This window comes from Atractosteus spatula, chromosome 23 (assembly GCF_055471065.1).
Source record: "Atractosteus spatula isolate fAtrSpa1 chromosome 23, fAtrSpa1.hap1, whole genome shotgun sequence".
NCBI classification, from domain to species: domain Eukaryota; kingdom Metazoa; phylum Chordata; class Actinopteri; order Semionotiformes; family Lepisosteidae; genus Atractosteus; species Atractosteus spatula.
Genome location: NC_142728.1, coordinates 9,705,266 through 9,729,115, shown reverse-complemented (window position 1 = coordinate 9,729,115; position 23,850 = coordinate 9,705,266). Strand labels below are relative to the sequence as shown.

Here is a 23,850-nt window from a genome sequence, read left to right as displayed (position 1 = left end):
ATAGAGTCACAGGGTTTAAAAATTAGAATGGAAAGCATGAGTCATGTCACATCATATTTCCCATTCTGTCAATATAATAACTTCCAGTTCTACGCACAATGAGTCTGGTTGGATCCATCACCACCAGCACTGTGACAATGGCTTATGGAAACCATAACCAAAAACAGTTTAAATGCAATAGCTTCTTCAGTTTGACCACTTTTAAAGATAGCTCTGAGATATTTTATTTCACATATTAAAATCACTGAACAGCTCTTAGACACAAAACAGCCTACATTTCACTGTGTCACAGCATTATTAAATCTATAGCTTATTTACATATACTGTAGCATCCTAAATGCTGACTAATGTAGTAGTATCACACACACAAGCTCAATGCCCTTGAAATAACTGATCATGGGATTCCATGGAGCTAGCATTTTAATGGTCAGCAACAGCCAATGGAATGTTAGGCTGCGGGAGTAGTGCATTCCAGTGTATATCTGACTTCCCAGTGGGGGGATGTGTAAGGCAGATATTATTCTTTCAGTGCAAATGGTGTTATTGCTGAGGAAAGTCCAGACTGCTCTGTACCAAACAAAATGTGTGTGTCAGTGTTCTAAAAAGATTTTTAAAAAGAAAACGTGAACAGCAATGGTCATAATCTCTTTCTGTCTCTGGAAGCAATACCGTTCTGTATGAAATTACATATTACTGCATAATAAAGCTTCATAACATGTTTGATAGAGGAAGATTGTGTTTTCTATAAACACTGTCCTCACATGGCATGTACATTGTTTTTAATACATTCCATACATAGTTTAAACATAACTTTGAATGTAGACATTTTATACTGCAAAGGAACATGTAAAGGTTGAAAAGTAGAAAAAACAGTTTCTGCAGTTGAGCCTTCTTCAAGTGCTGTTTTATATTCATAAAAAGGTGCTGAACTTGTGTTAAATGCTGTTGAATCTGGCCAAACATTTTTCTAGGATCCTCTTAATTGTATTATACAGAGTCCAAATCTAAGTCAAGTTGTGACCTTATCTGACTTACTTCTTTAACACAGCAGACACCACAGAGTGTAACTCTGTCAAGCCACTTTTTATCCTTCCAGAACAGCTACAGATATAGAGTTCTCCTATAATTAACATTGCTGTAAATAGGCTGTCTCTCTGTAGCTCATCTCTAAAAACAATTCCTTACTGGTACTGGATTTGTTTTCCATGGAGTGCAAACAAATGTACTGTACATCCAATACTTAATCATGCTGTATTCTGTTAAGTCTTTATTAAGTGAAATACTTTTTTTCTTAACAAATCCTTTAACAGCACCTGACATTTGATTAAGACAACTTGGTTTTCAGTGTAGTAAAGTGGTGAATAACAACATCAAGATGATAAACACAAATCTCTGAAATAATAATATGGAGTCTATAATTGTTCTCTTTTTGTAATAACCAGGGTTCCTCTAGATAACACAAAGGCTGCTAGTTAATTTGCGAACACTTAGGTGAACTAAAGCCAGACAAATATTTATTTAGAGTCTCTGTGTTACAAAACCAACTTTTTGTGACTAAACATTAGCCATTAGAAGATGCCCTCCACTTAAGTGACAAATTTGTTAGGAAAGTGATGACAGATGCTCCATTATCATACTGTACTTGCACCACCTTCCATTAAAACAAAGAATGTCTGTTTTGTAAAGATTTTAGCACAACTTTCCATAGGGTAATATTACACATTGCTGTAGCATTCTTCTCACTTTTTAAACTTTAAGTAAAAGACCTTCATGACTTTCAAATCTTTTATAAAAAACTGACAAAGTCTGCACAGAAATAAAATCAAATCACAATGCACAGTAAAATAAAATACTGTAAAAGGAATGTTTTGGTGGGAGACCTTGAACATGAGATGATTCAATGGTGAATAATTATGTATCTTCTCGTGTAAGGTTAGGCCTCATGTACAGTAAGTACTATTTATCAGTTTAAAGCACTGTTCGTAAGATATTGCTCTTTCACTAGGCTCAGTTCACCTTGTGGACCTTAATTTAAACCTAATTCACTTTACTATTTCAGTCAAAAATGAACTTGTCTTACCAACTTTAGAAGCTTAAACTAGTAAATGGGTCCTTGAGATTACTGAATCTTTTTAAGATAATGGATTTGCAACTTTTACTCCTCAAAACAACACAGCCGTGACAGAAACTTTCCTTTTAAAGCATTTCTAATCTCCTACTGACAACAGAATAAAAGATAATTGATTATTTAGCATACACGGTATGGTCTTTGTCAAAGTTGAAATATATTTCAGGGTCAACTACTGATTCACAGAAGCATCTCAGGTTTCAGAATTGTTAGAAGCTTCAAGAGATGGGACCTGTTTATGCAGATATATCATGTTCCTCTAGCTTTAAACAGCTAAGTTGTTCATTTAGATTTTTGCAGTAAAAGCTCCCTGCCCTGATGCACCCAAGTGAATCTCAAAATTCTTTTTGAACTTCAGAAGTACAGATTTAGATTTTTCACTCTAAAAACCTGTGGTGTAGGTATGTTTTGACTCTGGGGCATGTCTACTCGTGTTTGGTGGTCTTGATAAGGATGTTCAGCCTTTTGCAGGCTCATGATAAGTGCCATAAAATGATGCTGTTGAATGTTACAGAGGCAATACAATAAATCTTAATTTAATTTTGGTAAAATAACAACATTTATTTTCACTTAGGATATGTGATAAAAATAGATGGCAAACGAGTTTCAGCTATTTGGTATTCTAGAGATTTATATAACTATTTAATTCGCTCCAATGATTTCCTGAACATTATTGGATTATTGGGAAGAAAAGTACTGAAGTTCTGCCCAATGCAAAAAACCCTGTTGTGTTAAAGGGGTGACTTCAGTCTTTTCTTCTTTTTTTATGCTTCAGCTAACCTAGTTATATCTGAACGTCCATAAAGGATAGCAACCTCCCAGACAACCCAGACTGAATGCACCAAAACTCCCATCAACTCTATATGACTGTAACTTTAACCTTGTCCAGCTGTAGTCTTTTCATACTTCAGACATACAGAATCATGTTAGCCAAAATGCATAGCTGCATTATGCTGAAGTCTTAAAAGATGCTATTTTTATTGTCCTGGGAAAAGCACAAAAAGTTCCCTTCACAACAGTATTTGAATTTTAATCTCCCATCTTATCTCATTTAAAGAAATGAAAAAGAAAGATAAGTAGAAAAATTTGGATCTGAAAGATTGCTATTCATTTAAAATGATGCCTGACTCATCTGTACAGGGGCACCACTAGTGGTCAGCAAAATAATGAAGTGATTCAGTCACTTAAACAGTAGATGCAGTATGGGCTCATTTTTACTCAATTCAATATGGTTGATTCACATTTCATTTTATTAGAACTCATTGAGATACCTTTGTTTTCATTAACCTTTATCCTTTATCCTTCATTAATCTTAATCTATGTTTTTTATTAATCTTTATTAATCAATAGAATAAAGTCCTGTTTTCATTTACTTTTCACATAATGTAAGGATATGAAACGATATATTTACTGTAATTCTCCAGTCTCTTAGATACTGTATTTTATTCTTTTTGCTGCTTCTACTTCCACTGAATTCTTCGCTCACTGCTTGAAACATAGCTAAGATAGTACATCTCAATATCCATCAATGTCACTGTACAGTAGTCTCTCTTCACTGCTACAGTGAAATAATCAGAGTTTCAATCTTATTTTAAACACGTCATGGCCAAGACCTTTTAAAGTCATGCCTGCAATAGTATCCCATCAGTATAGCTCAAGGATCTGCAAATTTGATTCTGAAACACCATAGTGCTTTCTCATTTTTCAATCCATCTAAGCTTTTATGACTTACTGTATTTGGATCAATCAATAACCTAATTAGAAAGAGTTAATGTGAATTCCAGATCTCCACTGACTCTAACTCTTTCAGTTTGTCTATAAAACCTGGAAGACTGGTACTCACCAGAACCAAGTTTGCAGACACCTTCTTTAGATATATCTAGTGCCACTGTAAGCCACCAAGGTGTTATGATTTGGTTTTGTAAATTTTGTGAATCTGGAAACACTAATAAAATTGAGTTCTAAGTAACTGTTAGACCTAATTAGCTAAGTAATTTTAAGTTCTTGCCTGTTTTAAAGCTATAATGTTTAATAGCTTTTAAGCATTTTCTTTCTATTTTAGACTTTCTATTTTAGATTTGAATTTTGCTAGAAACAAAATGAGCACTTGGTATACAGTATGTTGAAAAAACATTAATTTAACAGAGATTTTAATTTGTGTTCATCATAGTCTATGGTTTTCAAATGGAGGAACATCTCTTTAGGACACAATGCAGGCTGTGGCTTTGGATCCTATGCACACAGATTTCATATACAATCATTTGAAGTCAGTTTGATTAATAAAATATCTTAACAAGGAGATTTTAAAGTCACTTTTTAATTAATAAATACAGACTGTGAAAAAGAAAATGCTTAAAAGCTATTAAACATTATAGCTTTAAAACAGGCAAGAACATAAAATTACTTACAGTAGCTGCTAACTGTAAAAACAATGGAAACGTTCTTATGTTTCTGCACAGCAAGAATATCCATGACACAACTAAAAAAGAAGCTCAGCAGAAACAAAAGACAGATTTGTTAATTTGGACAAACAAAACCTACAGTACAGTACATATACAGTAGAACCTAAAATATATTACTTGATTACTCTTGAAAGAATGCATTTCCATTTAGCAATGATCTTACAGTTGTATTCACCATAGAATTTTAATCACACAGCACTGAACGTTATTCTATAATTTCTATGTCAGATATGTTATAACTAATAAAAGCTACATTAACAGCTTTCATTGTGACAACACAGTATACTCATCACTTGGTGCCGAAACCTACTGTACAGTATATCTTAAATCCTGGAGCATTGTTCTCCTAGACCAAAAATTTGTTATTATGCTATTGTTTTACACGGGCATATACAATACCTACAATAAAAAAGGCATTTATGAAATTTTAAAGACATCTGGATTGACTTATAAAATACATCTTCTACTTGGCTTTGTTTTTTAGAGGGATGGATCATGTACAGTATGAGAGACTCCAGAAGAAGCAGAAGCACCCTTAAGGAGTGAAGCTCAAAACTGAGCACTGTGTGGTCAATAGAGAGTGAAGGGTTGATATAATTCAGACATGATGTCACGGAAGTTAAAAAGATGGATATGGCAGAGTTACTTTTTTTTAGCATTGTCCCTTTCCCTGATAGCTAATTTTAGTTGAGCATGTCCAGTTATCCTCAACTGACTCTTTTCATTTCACATTCTCATCATTGTTACAGTGTCACCCACATTGTTTCCTACTATTTCTATCTGTTGTTTGAAACATTTATTTAAAAAATTTCTGACCATTGCAATCCCAAAATGTGGGTCAATGGTGAACAAGCTAACACTGATACAATCCCACCTTTTGCTCACAACCTCTGCTCTTCAAAGAGCTCCATTGGAGAGCAGCAGAAGCCTGCAGAGTCCATGCTGTTTAGCCAAGCTTGTCTTCATCTTAACTCAATAGACCCGAATATTGCCACAACAGCCCTACATAGAAACAACTCTTTTGAGCTTCAGACAAGTTTGGAAATTCACTTTGATAATATACAGTACACTAACAATTGCCTACATTTTTAACTCAGGTTTCAATGCCTGTTAACTAAATAAGTTATTTTAGAAATATAAAAGTAGGCATTTAACATTTTTATTCATCTGATATCAACAAATGTACAAAAGTTATCAGTTTATCACTTCAACTCTGTTAATAGCATCACAAGGACCAAAGGATTTTTGAGTGACAGCTCTCAGTGGAGGTCAGCCTGAGGCATAGGTATGAGCAAATGAGTAAAGCTATAAAACAGAATAGAGTGGAGGCACAAGAGACAAATTAAGCTATTAAAACAATAAATGCTAACCAGAGGCAAAAACAGACATGTACAATAAATTTAAATGTAGGATAGTTTTGCTTTAAGCATCTGAGGAAAAGGTGATCCAAAAAAGCAGGTGTCCATTGTAAAAATCCCCCATCATTAAGGCGCATTTTACTGAAGGATAAAAAAAGCAAAAGTTTGTTCTTCATTTGGAAACGTGGCATTTGCATCCATTTTTCCCTTTAATTATTGCACATATACAGTATAATGAAAGGCTTGCCTTCATGGATGCCAACCATGAAAGACCAGACATTCATTTTAGAATAGTAAGGTTGGACCTCAAAAGAAAGACATTTATAGTCTTTTACAGATGAAAACCCAGAGCTTACACATCATATTTTCAGAACGCTTGGCAGAGAAATTTTTAAAAAATCAATGGCCTGCACCTAATGGCTCCCAGTGCCACTTTTTTGTTTGTTTTTTTGTTCTTGAAGCTGTTATTTTTATGGTTTTGTGACTTTATGTTTCAGCATTTGGCTTTTATGAGGTTAATAACAGCCTAACTTGTCATTAAAACCTTAAAACAACATTTCATGTCCATAGAAGAAAAACAAAAGCTTGCATTAGCTGTATACTTTTTTAATGTAGCACAAAAGCCCAAGAAATATGATAATGGATCATCAAACATACAGATACAGTGTATGTGCACTTTAAACTAAACAAGAAGCTAAGGTCCAACATTACCTTTTAACCACTTTGTAGGCCACCCTGAGAAAAGAGTGACCCTTAAAAGTTTTATGACAAAATAACTACCAGGGGTGGAACATTGTAGTAAATACTATTACAGTAGGTAACATTTTTGTAAAATTAAGATAATTCTTTTCCAAACCTAGACCTCAAAGCAGGTTCATCTGGTTTTGGTCCATCTAAGCATCCAGTTGCTTAATTGAACTGATTATTAAATTTCTGTTTTTGCACTGTCAGATATTGTTTTTTGCTAATGGTGAATTTGATATAGCTTCCATGTCTTGTATGGTTGTGTTATGTAGCTCAATCGTTAATAATTGAAAGATGACAATGCTGCAGAAAAATGAAACCTTGGTGATTCATTGGAAACTTTTACCTAAATAGTAAAATGTTCATGGTTCTTCTGAATTTTATTTGTTCCTTAGGTTATCCTTGATGGACACAAGCAGTATGACCTAAGGAGTCTCCTTTTTAAAACAATCTGAAGTTAAAATAAAAAGTGGATCAGTTATGCACATGAATACTGTATGTTTTAGTATATGTAAAGACAGGCTACTAACATACTTGCACTGCAATAAGTTTCCAATAACTGAGTAGCATTTTGTTATTGTGAATAGGCTCTCCTAAAGGTGCAACTTACTGTCAAAAAAGTTTCAATTTCATAAATGACTTTAATACATGACAGAAAATTATTTGTAAAACTTGAACATGTTCAGTGAAGAACATGCATTTTGGAACTAGACCAATCTTTCATAATAAGGTCATGTAAGGAAGTCCTACAGTCCTTTTTAATGGATGTCATCATGAAACAAAGGTGAAAATCACATTTATACTGTATGCATTACTATTCAGTAGGTTTCAGGAAAACTAACACAAAACAGTGTTTCAGTCCTGTACCCAAATGTCACTCAAATATGTTTATAGAGCATGTAAGCAAGAAAGTATTAAACCAGAGATATTACTCTAAGTACTGTGAATTTCAGCATGTTGTTCAAACTATTCTAGAGTGAATATACTGAGCTTAACAAAGTTAGACAAGCATAAAATATCCTAATATCAAATTCAGGATGCTTCAGAGAATCCTAAACTGGGTACTTCTTTTTTGGACAAGGCTTCCAATTTATTTCACCTTAGCTGTTAAAGACTTTATTTTTGATGTTTTCTCTATTGTACAAGGGATATCATAAATGCAACTCATTAAGCTAGATCTTATCTTTCAAGTCAAGAGAATGTAGTTCTCTTTGATTTCCTTCTAATGCTCTCACAATTTTTAAAACCATTCACAAATGATTTAGGTAAGCAACATGCATTATGAAATGCTTTAAGTTTGCTTATAGATACTTATTATTTATAGGTTAAAAGGAATCAAAACTATGGACATCTAGAGGAATTAAAAGCCCAAGATATTCAAACAGTCCCTATAGACATAAAGGCAGTTAATAGATTTCAAATTCCATTCCAGCCATTTAAAATAGCACATGAACTGGAGATCAGAAACTGCCAGGAAAGTCCTATAAATCCATTACAAGCTATTTCTATGACACAAGAAGAAATGAATGAGAGAGCTTTGGACCATCAGGATTTTTGATGTATCTGTTTCTATTGCTCTGCATTCTCAGCATATTTGGTTAATATTTCTTAATTACAGTCTATTAGATGTCTCATATCTGGGGTTCAGTTCAATAATGACCTACATGGTCTTCTTTGTTGCACCCAGTTCCTTTCTGCCTAGCCTCCAAAAAGCAAAGAAAATCAGGTATCCAACAAGCTCCACTTCCGGTAAAACAATAAAATAATATCCCATTCCAGCTGTTTGAAATAGCACATGAACTGGAGCCAAAACTCATAAGCCTGACAGTATTGTTTTTGTGACTGTGTGTGTTTTAACATCATACATGGGAAAAAAAGGTTGAACACCTCTAAGGCAAAGCTTTTTAAAAATGTCTGCTTATCGCTTGAAATGCTGGAGCACTCAGCTTGCACTGGAGCTAAATGTTGTGACATCATTGGGCAAGGAAGGCACACAGTGACATCACCATGCAGGACGCCAATGCAAACAGCCTTCCAACAGTGAGTTCTGTGGTGAAAAGAACTCCCTCCTCCCTCCTCAAGCCGGCAAGTGTCCAATTAGAACCAAATAAAGGTGTTAGCACTTGCAGTTAAGCAAATGTCCAGGAGCTATACAGTATATTCATTTTTCATTTTCATCAGGTTAAGACACTGTCCTCCTGCAGTATCTACTAGGTTTAGACTTACTGTCCAGGTGCAATAAGAACATAAAAAGAAACTTTGAAATAATTGAGAAAATAATCAAACCTGGGGTATGAGCAATACACATGGTGATTTCTCTTAATTTGTTAGGAAATATGACTTTTATGAGGAGTAGTTTCTATTTAATTCTAATTTCTGCCAGGCAGAAAACCACAAAACTGTTCTGATGCCAAGAAGTAGACAATGGGTTTATCCATAGAACCTTTTTTTAATTTCTTTTAATTCTTGTGTTTTTCCATCATTCATATTCCGGAATGCAAATTCTTCTGCATAAAAATATTTTTACAGCATCCTAGCAAGATTACTTAGATGCTTGCTGCAAAAATGAAAAGATCATTAAAAAGCAAAAAAGAAAGTTAAATCTGCTTTATGAACAATAGACATTTCTCGAACAGGTTCAGAGTGTATTACTTTCTGAGCAATAGTCTCGACAAACAAGCTAGCAACTCCACCCTTATGCTCCCCGTAAGTCTGTTAGTAAGCTCTTGAACGTCTGACACCACGTTGCACAGAAAGTTTGGAATAACCGTCCTTTAACAGTGATGGGGTAGGTAAACTAACATTGTTACAGGTACCTGACATGAAGTTTCCACCTATTTACCTACTTTAAACAGCCACTTTAGTTTTTTTTTCTGAAATTTACAGTAAAGTGGATAATCGCGCGTTACAAAAAATTTTTTTTTTCTTTTACAGACGCCCTTAATCACGAATTTTAAGTTTCCCGACAGACTTTAATAAAAACTCACGTCCGTCTTTAATATATGCGATCTTTTTTTATGGAAGCCAGGTGTGTCAGCACCACATGGCGGTCTGGATTCTTTCCTGTCTTGATTCTGATCCAGTTCAGGGTGATCCCTTAAGAGCTGTATTTAAAGGCTGATACTTTCTGCATTTTTTGTGGAGAAAGCAGAAACTGCCAGATGTTTCGATCTATCGGCATTTCAGTTTCGTTACCATAATCTACTGTAGGTACCAGAGTTTCCATGTACAAAAGGACAAAGATTTTTCACTTGTTTACATATATAACAATCCCAGACTGACAACTGTTTCTAAAAATTGTTGGTTGCACAAACATCATTTTGATGAGTTTTGTTATGTATTTCTTATATTTCTCATACTGTATATAATAGTCATTGGGATCTTCTTTCTAAACTGTCTAAACTGAAAAAAAAACTTGTGGATTAGCAATTAACTTGTGGATTGACAAATCAGTTTTTAGTAAAACTTCACAAAAACTTAAAAAAAGCTTTTGCCAAATATTTAACGAACAAGCATCTAATTTAAAGGAGTGCTAGAAGTAATGAGGTCCACTTATAAATCAGTGCAAGAAGAATAAAAAACTACATTCTGTGTTTTAAGGATTATTCTTTTAAATATAAGAACAACTATACTGTACAGTATGTTTCTGCAGTACTGTAGGTCGTTTTCTTTGATTTTGACTGGGATTGTACGCCCAAAACGAACAATTTGTACAATAGGTGGCGCAGATTTACAGGTTTCTTTAAAAAAAAACTAGTGGGTAGCTAGTGGGCAGCAACATTCCTTTGATCTTAAGAAACAAAAGTTCAAGCAAGTATTCCTGTAAACCCTTAAGTTTTTTTTTCTGCAAAAGCAAGATGAAATTGAAATTTCTTCACACTTTGCAAAGCCTTACTGAAATTTTATTACTGGTATCGCCACTACATCTAATAATGAAGATTAAATGAACTCAAATTAAACACAAAGGATTGTGATATGCTCCTTAAAGCACAGAAAGGGCCCCCGGCTCATATCAGCTCAGGGAAGTAAAACGAATTTGGAATGCATTCCAGAAATATAAACAAACATTTTGTTGTTTTTTAAGCGACAACGTAGATTCTCGTCGTAGGGGAGGATATTCGCCAGCTGCACACGGAACTTGTTTTGGACACAATACAATAACTGAAGTTTAAACAACTCACAGAGCAATCAATTCTGCAAAGGGAGAGAATGGAGCTGTACCATTTTGCCACTTACCTGAACTGGCTTGCGAAGTAACAAAAAGTAGAACTATTGCTAAAGTAAGGTGCATGTCCCTCCTTATCCGAGGTTTTATTTTCCATCTTATATGGGTATCCATGATCACCAATGATGTCCACTAAAATGTGGATCGATTTGATTAAATAAAAAAATACTTATGATAACTTCTGATCAGGAGAGTTATCGTAGCCAAGATCCCAGAGAAAAAAACTGTTACTTTTCACACAGCCATAAGTTTGCAGTCTGGCTTCCACCAAGGGTTAGTACATTGATGGGGGCAACCCTGCCTCTCTCTCCCCTCTCCGTTCTTCTGTTCTTTTCGATTCTGAGTCTAAGATCAGAAGTGATGCCCCCTTTCTGACTCGGCTCTGAAGGATCTTGGAAATAAGGGGAAAAAAAGTTTGCCGCAGACTGTCATTCAGAACGAGAGAAAGAAAGAACAGCAAATCACAGCTGTGGACATGGAAACCCGGCTTCTTCATTGGATGTAAAACAGAAAAAGTTTGGTTAACGTTTTCTCTTCTTCCTTTCTGTCCCCCAAGACAGGAGGTTTTAGTTTTTTTATTGGAAACGGACAGATTTTTTGTGATCATTTTCTCCAACCAGATGCGTTCTTTCCTGAAAAAGGCGTTGCAGCGGGAAAACCAAATTTAAAATCAGACATCGAAAGAACTGGACTTCTGAAAGTAAAATTGAGAAAGAATAAAAATACCACTATTGAAATACGTAAATACTTTAAATACGGTTCCACTTCAATAATATTTATAATACCTTTTTAGACTATATAATTAGATTAGTGTGTAACAGCAATATAAGTAGTACAGTGAGTTGCTTTATATTGAAACAAAGTGAAATAAGTTACTAGTCGCTTGAGTGTGCTCTGTACTAAAATGCGATTTTTTTTATGTGTAGTGCATTTAAATGAAGCATTAAAATCAGCTGTACATGAAGCTGTTATGAATCGTATAATGTAATTCAAGGGTTAAGTCATGCACATTTTTCTTCGTATTGGACTAACGGTATCCCCTGTATTAAAACTCTGTATAGCCTGTATGTATTCTTTCAAAGGACATTAGACAATTTACGAACAATTTTTTCAATGTTTTAAAGTTCTGTTAATATATATTAAAAGAAGCAAATACAACTATTTGAGCAGTAACATTCTAGATACGCGACACTTGTGACAACAGTGACAACTGGATCTCACTGGGTAGAACAGGTGTTGAACTTCCGACATCTCCAAGGATAAATTTATTTACAACAGAGATGCCCTAAAGCTAAATTCAGGTCCTTCGTTCACTTGCTTTTCACCCTTACTGCATTCCAATATTGTTGATCACATTTCCTTTACGAAAATAACTTAAAGCTTTCTGTGGGGACATTTCTAAATCATAGGTCTTAGTTTTGTACGGAATCTTTGGTAAGTGTTTTATAGTACATACTGTACCAGATGAAGCCGTAAAGTGCAGTACATGTTACATTGCTAAATCTTGTTGTTATGATATCTATAAACAGGTTTTCATATAGCTTTGTTGAATAGGCAGCTGGTTTTGTAGCAGAGTCACGCAGGTAAGCGTTCTCTACTAGTGATTCAGGCCCGTTGTGTTGAAGAACATTAATCACAGTGGTTGTTTGCCCAGCTTTTCTTAGTAAAATTGGTTGCTTTTGCTTTAAACAGTTTACCAGTACCAACTAAAACAGATTAAATATAATTTGTTTTAATCACCTCCTTTGCTTTCATGTTCTCTGTACCTTTGCTGCTGTGAATGATTTACTGTATTAAGATGATTCGACAGTCTCGAGAACTTTGTAAAGTTGCACTGTTGAAGCTTGTGACTGGGCTGTGTAAATCTGAGTGAACTGAAATGGTGCTGAGAGTACACAATAATAACAATCAGTGAATAATAAAGTATAATACGTATCTCACTTTTCTGTTGCATTATATTGTAACAACCACGGGCTTCAGTACAGAATGGAGCAGGCATAGGACTCAGGGAATGGGGTTGAGCAACACATTTCATAACTCGAACAGGGGAAAGGTACACACACAGGGACAAGGGTTACAGCGCTGCACCCACACACCCACCCACACACACACACACACACACACGGAAGAGGCTGTCTCCCAGCCTCTATCCCACTATATACAGTCCCCTAGTCCCGCCCCCAGTCGCTGTTCTCAGCCCGCCTTGCGTGCGCATGGCTAAAGTGCCCTGTGTGGTGCTACATTGCCCCCGCCTGAACAGTCCAGCGTCCCGCTGACCCCGAACCGTCCCTCCAGGCTGCACATGCAAGGCAGGCTGCTCCGTGGGCTCCTCCTGCTATCCTCTCCATCTTGGCCATGGACCTCTGTCTGCTCCGGGCCTCTGACCGCTCCACTCGATCCTGCTGCTGACACCAAGGTAACGACTGCGGGCTTCGGTATGGAATGGAGCAGGCATGGGACTCAGGGAATGGGGTTGAACAATCCATTTAATAACCAGAATCGGGGAACGGTACACACACAGGGACAGGGGTTACAGCACTGCACCTACACTAACACCCACACACGAAGGGAAGAGGCTGTCTCCCAGCCTCCATCCCACTATATACAGCCCCCTAGTCCCGCCCCCAGGCGCTGTTCTCAGCCCTCCTTGCATTCACATGGCTAAAGCGCTTCGCGTGGCACTACAATATACACTTATTAAACAATGGAACCAGGTCTGTAAATTCAATATCATAAAACATTACAGTTACCAGATTGTAATTGTAATTTCAGCATGCAACTTATTTTAATATTTAAATCAGATACTCTACATGTATGACATGGCATTATCACTGTCCCTGCTGGTGTTTGGCAATAGCATGAATCAGTGGGTTTATTTTCTACTTACAATATGCATGATTAAGTAAACTACTGTGTGTTCATAACACATCTACAGTAACAAAGAAAGCACAAAAGTAGTGAGTCTTCAGTTCTTTCTGCAATGAAAAACTAACAAGTTCAGTATTGAATAATGAAAACATTCTTGAGGACACACAGTCAGAAGGATCTTTTGTTGTGCTCCATTCTTGGCCTCTCAACAACCCTTTTATCACCTAGTAACAAAACAAATTACAAACATCTAGTGCTTTTCATCACAGCTAAGGAACCCAAAGTCCTTCACAATATGGTCCCAGCTGAACCAACAATTGCTGTCTGAATTGGAGCCACCTATGTGGTGAAAGAGCATAGTGTCAGTCTGTGCCAGCCCTCTATACAACAGCTGTTCTCCAGGAATTACTAGAAATGCTAATACCATTCTCCCATCTCAAAATTCTCCTAAACATGACCCGCCATTGAAGTTTTGTGAATGATCTCCAGATCACCATTCATTCTTCACACTTGTTACTCTTTTCCTCTTATTTTTGACCATTACAATGGTCTCTGTAGTTCTTGTGTCCAATGCCATTTAAGAGCAGGATTCAATCAAACTAGAAGTTTTCTTTCAGGCAGAATGCACAATCTAGTCCAATTAATGTGAATAAGATATTGATTCCATCTCTGGTCTCATCAACAATATCACTTTGATGTTTATGATGTTGATGTGTATTGCAAAGACACAAACTACCTGGTGCTTCAATACACTGAAAAAGTACAGTACAGTCCAAAATTGGTTTAATTTTTACTTTGTTTTAAGAAAATTGGTGCAAGTATTCATGAACAGTGAAGGATCACAGAAAAAGAGAAGGAAAAAATAAGACATAATTGTCCATAACAAAATGTCAAGAGTTTGTTTTAAAAATAGTATGGAGCGGTAGGGTGAATCAGTGAAACACCACATGGCTTGACTGTATGCCTGTTTTGTGGTAACATGAGCATGATTAAATCTTCCTATAAACATTTTCAGTCAATGATGTCTTTGAAGTTAAGTGTGGAGAAAGATAGGAGTTTATCCAAACTATCACTGTTTCCATGTTTCCATGGAACACACCAGCATGCAAAGTGTTGTAAGAAAGAAACATACAGTAGGAATAAATTAATACCTTTAGCTCCCCAAATGTACAGAGTTCAACCCCATTAAAATATCAGTTACAGTTTATAGGCCTCTACCAGATGTTGCTGGAGAGACAACGCAAGTTACGTGAAATCAGTAGTTGTTCTTCATAATATGAGAGATCACATTTTCGTGGTACCATAATACTGATATGAAAAGCCGAAAACTAGATCTGCTTGGAGGAGACACAAACCACAACAAGATTTAGAATGCTGAAGATTGCTGAGATGTATGTTTTGTGTTGTTCATTTCAATTGGTAATTCATTGGTAATTGTCAATTCAATTGGTAGTACACTTCATAGAACTGTATGGTTACAGTATGTGCAGTGTATCCCATCACTAGGCTAATATTTGGTGTCCTAAGAGTTAAGATGCATATAGCCAGGGGGAAAAGGCATTGGTATTCTATTTTATAGTTCATTTTAGAGATAATATACAGTAATACCATAGAAGCTTTTGAAAGGGATAAAACATTTAGAACAATAACATGCCCATGCCCAAGTACCATGCAGCAATAGTAGTAATAGAATATGTCAGCCAATGCAGTACAATAAGGATTTGGTATACTATAGACTCACAGTGTTATTCACAAATTCTGTGTTAACATTGTTTTTTTTTTTATTTGAGGGCTATTAATCACATCTTATTTCAAACTGAACAATGACTTAACAGAACATATTGTAAACTACATAAACTGATTTATAATTCTCTAAATTATATTTGTATTGCATTCCTATTAGAAAAAGTGTTGTAAATATACAGTAAGATATTTGTGTTAAGCACTTTAAGTATTGAGCCTACTATGGCTGGCAATCATATTCTACCATAGAGTCCATCATTAATTACTATGGGTTTATCATGGTACTTTTACTAGAAGACTATTGGGGCTTTTGAGCATAGACCAGGGTACACTGTAGTTAATAGTGTATTTATAGTTTATAGTTTTAATCTGGATTAAAAAAATATATATTATTATTATTATAAAATTATTTTTGTCTTTGCTACATATTACTGTATGTCTAGGTTTTTAGCAACACCCAGGTAAAATCATTTTATGGATTCTTTGTATGATTAAATACCTAGAACGCTGTTATGACATTAGCAACGTGGTACAGTGAGAGAAGGGAGACAGTAATATCAAGGGGCCATGATACGTAGCAACACAATGCACTGTCTCACATCAGAATGATGGTTTAGTTAAGAGGTTTTCCTGAAATTTAAAAATAGAAGCTGCTAACACTCAGGAATCTGTCTCCTTTTTGCGCCAGGTTTTAAAGAAAAAACAAAATGGAATACTGATCCACTTCCTGTATAAAATAATGTCTGTTTCAGTCCTGCATGAACAAAGAACACAATTAACATTACACAGAAATTGTATGCCAGTTCTCCACAAAAATGCTTTCCTTGTGAAAATGATGATTAGAAGTCATTGGCACAAGTATGATGTCATAGAAAAAATAATTTCTTATGGAAAACAAGTAAATTTTAATGGCCTAGTTAATCACAGTCCATATACAAGTGACCTGGCAGCATCAATAACCACAATGTTTTGGAACTTTCATATACTGTACCTCTGTGTTAACATTAGAAAATCATTTAAAAAACAATTTGCTTCAGAAAGTGGCATGCTTTGGTCAGAATGGGCACTGTTCCAAACATGTAAAAAAATGTCAAAATGTATATTTGAATGTTTAATATTTAATTACAATAGAGATCACATGAAGATCATGCACTCATTGGCCAAAATATTAGGAACTCCCTGTCAACTGAAGAGATTCTTGCAATTCTCAGTTTGTTTTTGTAGGACAAGAGACAGAATCAAGAACCTCAGCTGTCTTAACTGAGCAAGTTTCCTGCTTAAATGATTAACAATTCACAAGTGTTTCTAATCTTTAATAAACAGCTGATTTATGTCCAGTGGACTGTGGCTCTCCAGGACAAATTAGAGACTAGTTAATCTAGTCAACATGTCTTTGGAAGATGAGAAGAAACTTTTTTGTAAAAAAAAGTATTTTTGTAAAATTGTCAACTTTGGATGAAAAAGGAACACCAGTCCAGAATCAAACCCTGCTCAAATAATTTTGAGGCATCAACATTAACTGATAAATTGATAAATTGGATAAATGCTTCTTACATTTATAATTCAATAACACTTAAGTACTGTACATCTTACAATATTAATAACACCAGAAAGAGTAATGTGTAATAAGAGCATTTTGCATGTCTTACATTATACATTAGTTCCAAATGTTTCTGTTTAATAAAGTGTTTGCCAAGACATAATGTGAATGCAATCAGTGTGAAATCTAATGCCATTCACACAGAATTATTAAGGGTGCCAATGTTCCTACCACAGGGCCTTTTGAAATCATGCTTTAAATGCTTTCTTGATTTTTTTTTATTACACAGAGAATAAGAACAGTTTTGGAAGCTAATATTTTGCTCTATCTTTACACATAACTTGCAAGTCTAAAACAGGCAGTTTGCATCTCCTTTTACACTAACGTGTAGAGTCAGTGTATACCATGAGTGTAAAGCGAGAGTCAGTATATACCGTCTACACACATATTAGTGTCTAAGGTTTTTGTAAATAGTGGTAAAACTCTGAATTCAAAGTAAAACTGCCAAACAAACAAATGATTATTCTCAAAAAACATAATTTCTTTAGCTGAAGTCATGTTTTATTAAAAAGGCAAAACCTACTACTAAATAATATCATAATACTACTGACTTGATTTTTCATTGATTAGGAAGTTGCTCTAACAAAATTGATTAAATATTCATTTAGTACGTGGTGTCCAGTTTCCCTGCAATTGATCAAAACAGAAAATAAAGACCTAATAATTTATTTAGTTATACTGTTTATAACCACATTGCATATTTTTTTAAAAGCATTTATTCTTTTGTGTTTATGAAATCTGTTAAAAGTTATCTTTTAAGAAGTTAAAAAGATTTCAACAAGTGCATCTCAGTACTTGTCTGGAATAATTAAAATTATGCCAAAAAAGCTACAGTATAGTCCATCCATCACTTTCACAATTCTGCACAATGGTGAAAGAAACCAGTAAGATCACACAATACCCAAGCATTTAAGTTCATCACTGTTAGTAATAAAAGCTTGTTGATTAAAGAGTTGCTAAAGTTTGCATTTCATGAATTAATTTCATCAGAACAATATACATTTCACATCTGTGGAGACTTTGAAAGGCTTAACATTCTCTGTGAGGTATGTTGTATGTATAGTTTATTAAGTAATTTCAGACTGTTGAAAATCATAACATTCTGAATACAGGGTATGTCATCTTCCATGGCCATTTTTGGGAAGAAAATTTTATTGTTGGGAACATGATCACATTTTTAAGTACAGGAAAGGATGTCTTAAAACGCTGGCAGACGCTATTTAAAATTCCCCTCTTATTTCTTATGTGTTAATGAAAAAATATAGACGTTTTCATTTAGTCCTGCATCCGCCAGTAGTTTTCTTAAAATATCAAAGGTAAGAGCTAATGACAGTTAAGTCCTTGTCATCTTATTTCTGCTACAGGACCTACAGTATGCTTTGGCCTCTAAGCATAGGTTTAATCCATATGCATTCAATTACTCACTCAAACCTCAACAATAAACTGTAAATTAATCCAATCCATTTAAATTGCAGATTTGTGCCATATTTGTGCCATACCTAGTCCATTCTTGCCAAGAGTTTTTGTTTTCCATGATAGATTGAAAAACACTTCCAGATTCATATCTTGAAATGTTTTTCATGCTTACATGCTTTCAATCAGCAAAGGTGTCCAGAAGATTAACAATACCTTCCTTCCTCCAAAGTATCACTTTATCACATGAACTGCCCTTTACCCCCATGTTTTTCTAAATGGAATTGAGCACATAACATCAATCTTGTAAATAGAACAAGATTTGTAACCAACAGTAACATAATATTTGAAAATATCATTACATAAATTTGTATAAGAGTGGTGACTAAAGCGTAGCTGTAATAGGCAAGTAACTAATAAGTGGAGGAGAGCGGTGATGTATAATAGTAATTTTCTGAAAGAAATCAAATAACAGCATATTACCAGCATGAATGGTATTTTTAGTTTTGCACCATAAAAATGATTCTTTCCCTACAGAAAACTTGCCTGTGATCCAGTAGTCTTTTAAACATGATCCTTGGCAGAAAACATTGCATTAAATTAATCTCATAACCCTCTGGATTCCGTGAAACCATCTAGCCTTGTGCTTTCTAAATCCAAACTCGAGAACTCTTGGGATACATTCTATGCTTTAGCTAAAGCACACAGCCCTCACTGAAAAACAGAGCTCAAAGAAACCACTCAGGGAACAAACAATTTTGAGCAAAACTACCTTTTAAGAGCAAACCATTTGGGAAAATCTAATGGTCTGAACTCTGTGTTCATCATTAGTTTGTTCTCCTTAGTTACAGTAACATAGTCTCAAACAATCTCATGGTAACCCTGCTGACCAGAGTCCTAAGTTTAAGCAGACCTTTACATGTATCAATGCCACTGCTACACTGTTAGTGTCACAAGGAATGTAATAAATTACAGTTCTTAGAGACATGTAGATAGTAAAACAGATGTAAGCTTATAACTGAAAAGCATCTGTATTTGTTTATGGTGAATGCTTGAGCAATTTCTTGAGACATCTTATTTGTTAACCTCTCCCCTTTTACAAAAAACAGTTGGACCTTGTAATTGTACTTTTATTCCACTTAATAGCTCTATAGCTCAAACATTTGACTTAGCAAAGATTCCTTGAGCATGACTCAGAAATCCTTGAGGACCTCTTCAATGTGCTTTAAGAAGTAAGCAAAACGCCCAACAAATTGAAATAGCTAAAGTATTTTAAAAACTTTTAAAATAAACACAAATGTCATGAAAATCTCGACTGGCATCCTTTCATATACTGTACATGTTCTGCTTTTGACAAAGGAAGCAGGTTTCCCTGGTCAGTCACTTAATGAAGTAACTTAACTGCACATCTTAACATGCAATGACCCAGTATCAATCATGGTGGCTGTTCTTCAAAGCCGATTTTACAAAAGAGCAGACATTTTCTGCTCTCATTTCTAAGCCTGGAAGGACTATGAACAATTGTCCCTGTAACCTGCCTGAGACTTAAAATAAAATTAGTTTGCAGAATCCTTTTCTTTTTTTTTACTTTTGGTCTTTGGGAGGGACTGTATCAATGAAACACTTCATTTAGGGCCGGAACTGATTAATGTTTTCCCAGCCTATAACTCATGTGAAAAATGCATGTTTTCTATTTCAAATTAACATTCAACGTTTTTTTCCCTTACATCCCTTTCACGAGAAATGCCAGAATACTCTCTGGAATATATATTGGTGTGCATATGTATACAGTATACTCTTAAACTTTATCTAAAAGCCAAATAGTGTGCAAAAAATCTGAGTCCTATGATTTGTCAGTTTTTGATGTAGTGTACTATATATTTGGCAAAAACTTTCAGGAGCTTAATGAAATGTAAACAGCTCCTAGCTTATTGAAAACAACTGTGTTAGCTCTGGGAGGATATTAACTCTTAACACCAGTAGAAACATTAAAATGCTTGAATTGAAAAATATTTCTGTTCATCCAGTTGTACAAGTTGTACAAATCTGAATTGGGAATATTACCTTATTTGAAATACATGTCTAACTACTGTACAACTACTATTCAAACACAATAATGTACCAAATATACACTTTTTCAAAATGATAGTAATTTCTCCCCAAATCTTACACCATTTTATAAACAATAGTTTAGGTAAATGTAATTCCCAATATAACACAGTTAGTAAACTCTAACGTGTTTCTCTCCAATTTGTTTACTTTTAATACAAAAAGATATTCTTACCACTGAAATTAAACTGAAAATATTTTTGGTAATCCATTACACCAGATACAATACTGTAAAATACTTTACAATACTGAGTTCCGTTGTAGATGTAAAGTTAGATTGTGTGTTTCCTAGAATTTTTAATAAGTGTTATGAGCATAAAAGCTCCTGTAATTAGGTGAGATGTCGCCCATTAGTAGTAATTGATAGAGCAATGCAAGGTAGTGACAACATACACACAATGTAAATGTACACTTTGACCGAGAATGTGGTAAAAAAAAGTTACATTGCTGACCAGCTGGCTACCTTCGGGAAGACCCTCTACTATTTGTGTCACAGAGCATGTTGAGTTGCACCTCTATCTTTCCCCTTTCCCCTTATGGAAATAATTCCATCCATTTAGGCATAATATCTTATTGTTAAAAGTTTCATAGTACCATGGCAAGAATTACCCTCTGTACATATTCATTTCAATGGACTTTGACATCATGTCATTGGTAATTCCCTTACCTTAAAAGGCAGCTTGATAATCTGTGAAGTCAGAGGTACTGTACATGACATGGAATGAAGTAAAACAGCATGAAATCTTTAACTATAAAGAATACAGGGCATTTATGTTCTATCCATTCTAAATATTTTGCTCTGATTGACCTCACAAAATCATTTAGGTTTTCCGTGTTTAACTCACACTAGTTCAGTTTTGTAATCAAATACATTTCACTGATGATATCTGACCAAAGGGATTTCCTTAAACTGACACAGTCTGGTGCTGTGTCACAAATGAAGTATCTGTTTAAACAGACATATGTATGTAAACCCACACCCATAAAACTAATCAAATAAAGACCATCTTTTTTTAATCAGGAGGAATTTCTGTGACTGCTTCTAAGATGGTGTGGTGCGGTGGCTAAGGATCTGTGCCTGGGGCTGGAAGGCTGCTGGTTTGTATCCCATGGCCAGCAGAGGAATCCTACTCTGTTGGGCCTCTGAGCAAGGTCCTTAACCCCAACTGCTCCAGGGGTGCTGTATAAATGGCTGACCCTGTGCTCTGACCCCAAGCTTCTCTCCCTGTCTGTGTGTCTCATGGAGAGCAAGTTGGTGTATGTGAAAAGACAAATTCCTAATAAAAGAAATTGTATATGTCCAATAAAGTGATCTTATCTAAAAATACAAAATGTTTTATGATTTTAGTTCATCTAGAAAATAAAATGACAGAGACAGTAAGTAGAATGATTTTTTTTTCTTTTGTGTGCAAAGGTTAATTCAATCTACATGTAAGTAAATATTATATGTAAATTAGCATTACAGAGCTTCAACTGTAGTTAACAGTCTTCATGTGACTTGCTTTTCAATTATATTTACAGCATATAAGAAAACTAACCCTTCCCAAACACTTCTCTATAGATTTGCATTTACAGTAACTGCAGGAAAACAATCTCAGGAATTTTTACACCAGCCTGGTATACATTTCACATTAATGGAAAAAATGTCATTATTAAATGTTGTTTCCACTAAGAACTGGGAAACAATGGGCCCTAGATCCTGAGGTATGTAGTAATTATATGTAGTTCTATACTACAACTATGAATTGTAAACCATACAGTATATGTTTTGTTATTCAATTCTATTAAATTAATTTGGCTGCCCAAGAAGCATACATTTTTTCAAGGTAAATTATCCACTTTAAAAACATTTCATGATATATTATTTGTACTCCAGGTTAATTTCTCACTGAAAAGCAGAAAAAGAAAACATTCAGCTATTTAATCTTCTTTATGTGTTTTACCTGTGTTTTTTAGAGGAAAAGTATTTTTCCATTTGTACTGTATACAGTATGTACTCTGTGACAGAGCAGTCTGTCACCATGGCAAATGGAACATGCTAGGACAGGGATGGCAGAAGTTAATGGAGCTTGTTTTTCTAAAACACCAGAGTGCGTCAGTTCTCACTACTTTACCCTGTTCATTTCTCAGCCTGTGGATTGTGGAAAGGAGGGGAACAAAAGGTAGAGAACACTATTTTTATAGAAACTGCACGAAAGAAACAAGGCATAGTGTAGACTGCCACCAGCTTACCTCTTAACGGTACTGCACAAGTAGAGAAGCCAGTGCCTATTTGTTTGGAAGGTTCAAAAGGTTGCTAATAGCTAGGAGACTGGTTATACTGTATGCATGAAAGCTTAGCTAGAGGATCATACCATTGCTGGAAAGCTGAGAGGGGAGGATATCAGAGCCTAATGTTATTACTAAAAATGGCAACCAGGTATAGAAGATCTAATGAATCAGCTCAAATCCTATTGTAAGGGTGTTGTGAACACTAGGAGTGGTGGGGAGTCAGGAGTCTAGAAATAATTGCAAGGTGTGTGTGAGATATTATACAAAATGTGTTGTTTTTAATGAATAAACCCAGTGAGTGTTTGTGTGGGCAGCTGCATGCAAAACTTCAATAAAACTGGCCTATTGTTTGCTCTGAGTGCTGACTTGCCATCATGTATTTTTTTCCCTCTCTGTGAACACGTCCTCTGGCCAAACACTACCCACACGGGAGGTGTTGTGTGACATACTTATTATTTTGATTATTATAATCAACCATCCCCCCCCCCTTTCCCTGAGTATTTTTTTGCTCACAAGGATCACTTGATATATTGGTCAAGTCACAGCTTTCTCAGAGAAGCAGCTCTTACATTGAAGTCATTAGTTGACAGTTCTGCTGTCTCAGCAATTGGATCTACTAATGAGGAGTATGCAGTTCCCACAGCCAAGCCAATGATCACTCTTCAAATGGAGAATCAGAATGGTTTGTGTTGCATTTACAGTAAGTAAAAACTGTTTACAAAAATGTCTTACATGTTTTCAGCAGGGTAAAGCAGATAATATTGCAATATTGTCCCTGTATACATCACTACCAAATCTGAGCTGAGTCCAGTGACTGATAATCACACACAGGGTTTTTCACAACCCGCAGTTTATCATGCAATCTAAGGGTGTATTATGTTCAATGGCAAACCAGATAATCCTCTCTGGAACTCATATGGTTTTAATAT

General features: G+C 35.2%; 1 protein-coding gene across 3 annotated transcripts in view; it reads right to left on the bottom strand.

Annotated features, from left to right (window-relative positions):
• The window catches only part of col5a1 (collagen type V alpha 1 chain), a 164,434-nt gene extending 153,315 nt beyond the window's left edge, over nucleotides 1–11,119 (bottom strand). For all 3 annotated transcript variants that reach the window (XM_088940533.1, XM_088940535.1, XM_088940534.1), the window contains exon 1: nucleotides 10,929–11,119. In XM_088940533.1, the coding sequence (XP_088796659.1) occupies nucleotides 10,929–11,031 (103 nt within the window). In that variant the 5' untranslated portion in view covers nucleotides 11,032–11,119. The remainder of the gene's footprint in view (nucleotides 1–10,928) is intronic.
• Nucleotides 11,120–23,850: the final 12,731 nt, after the last annotated feature.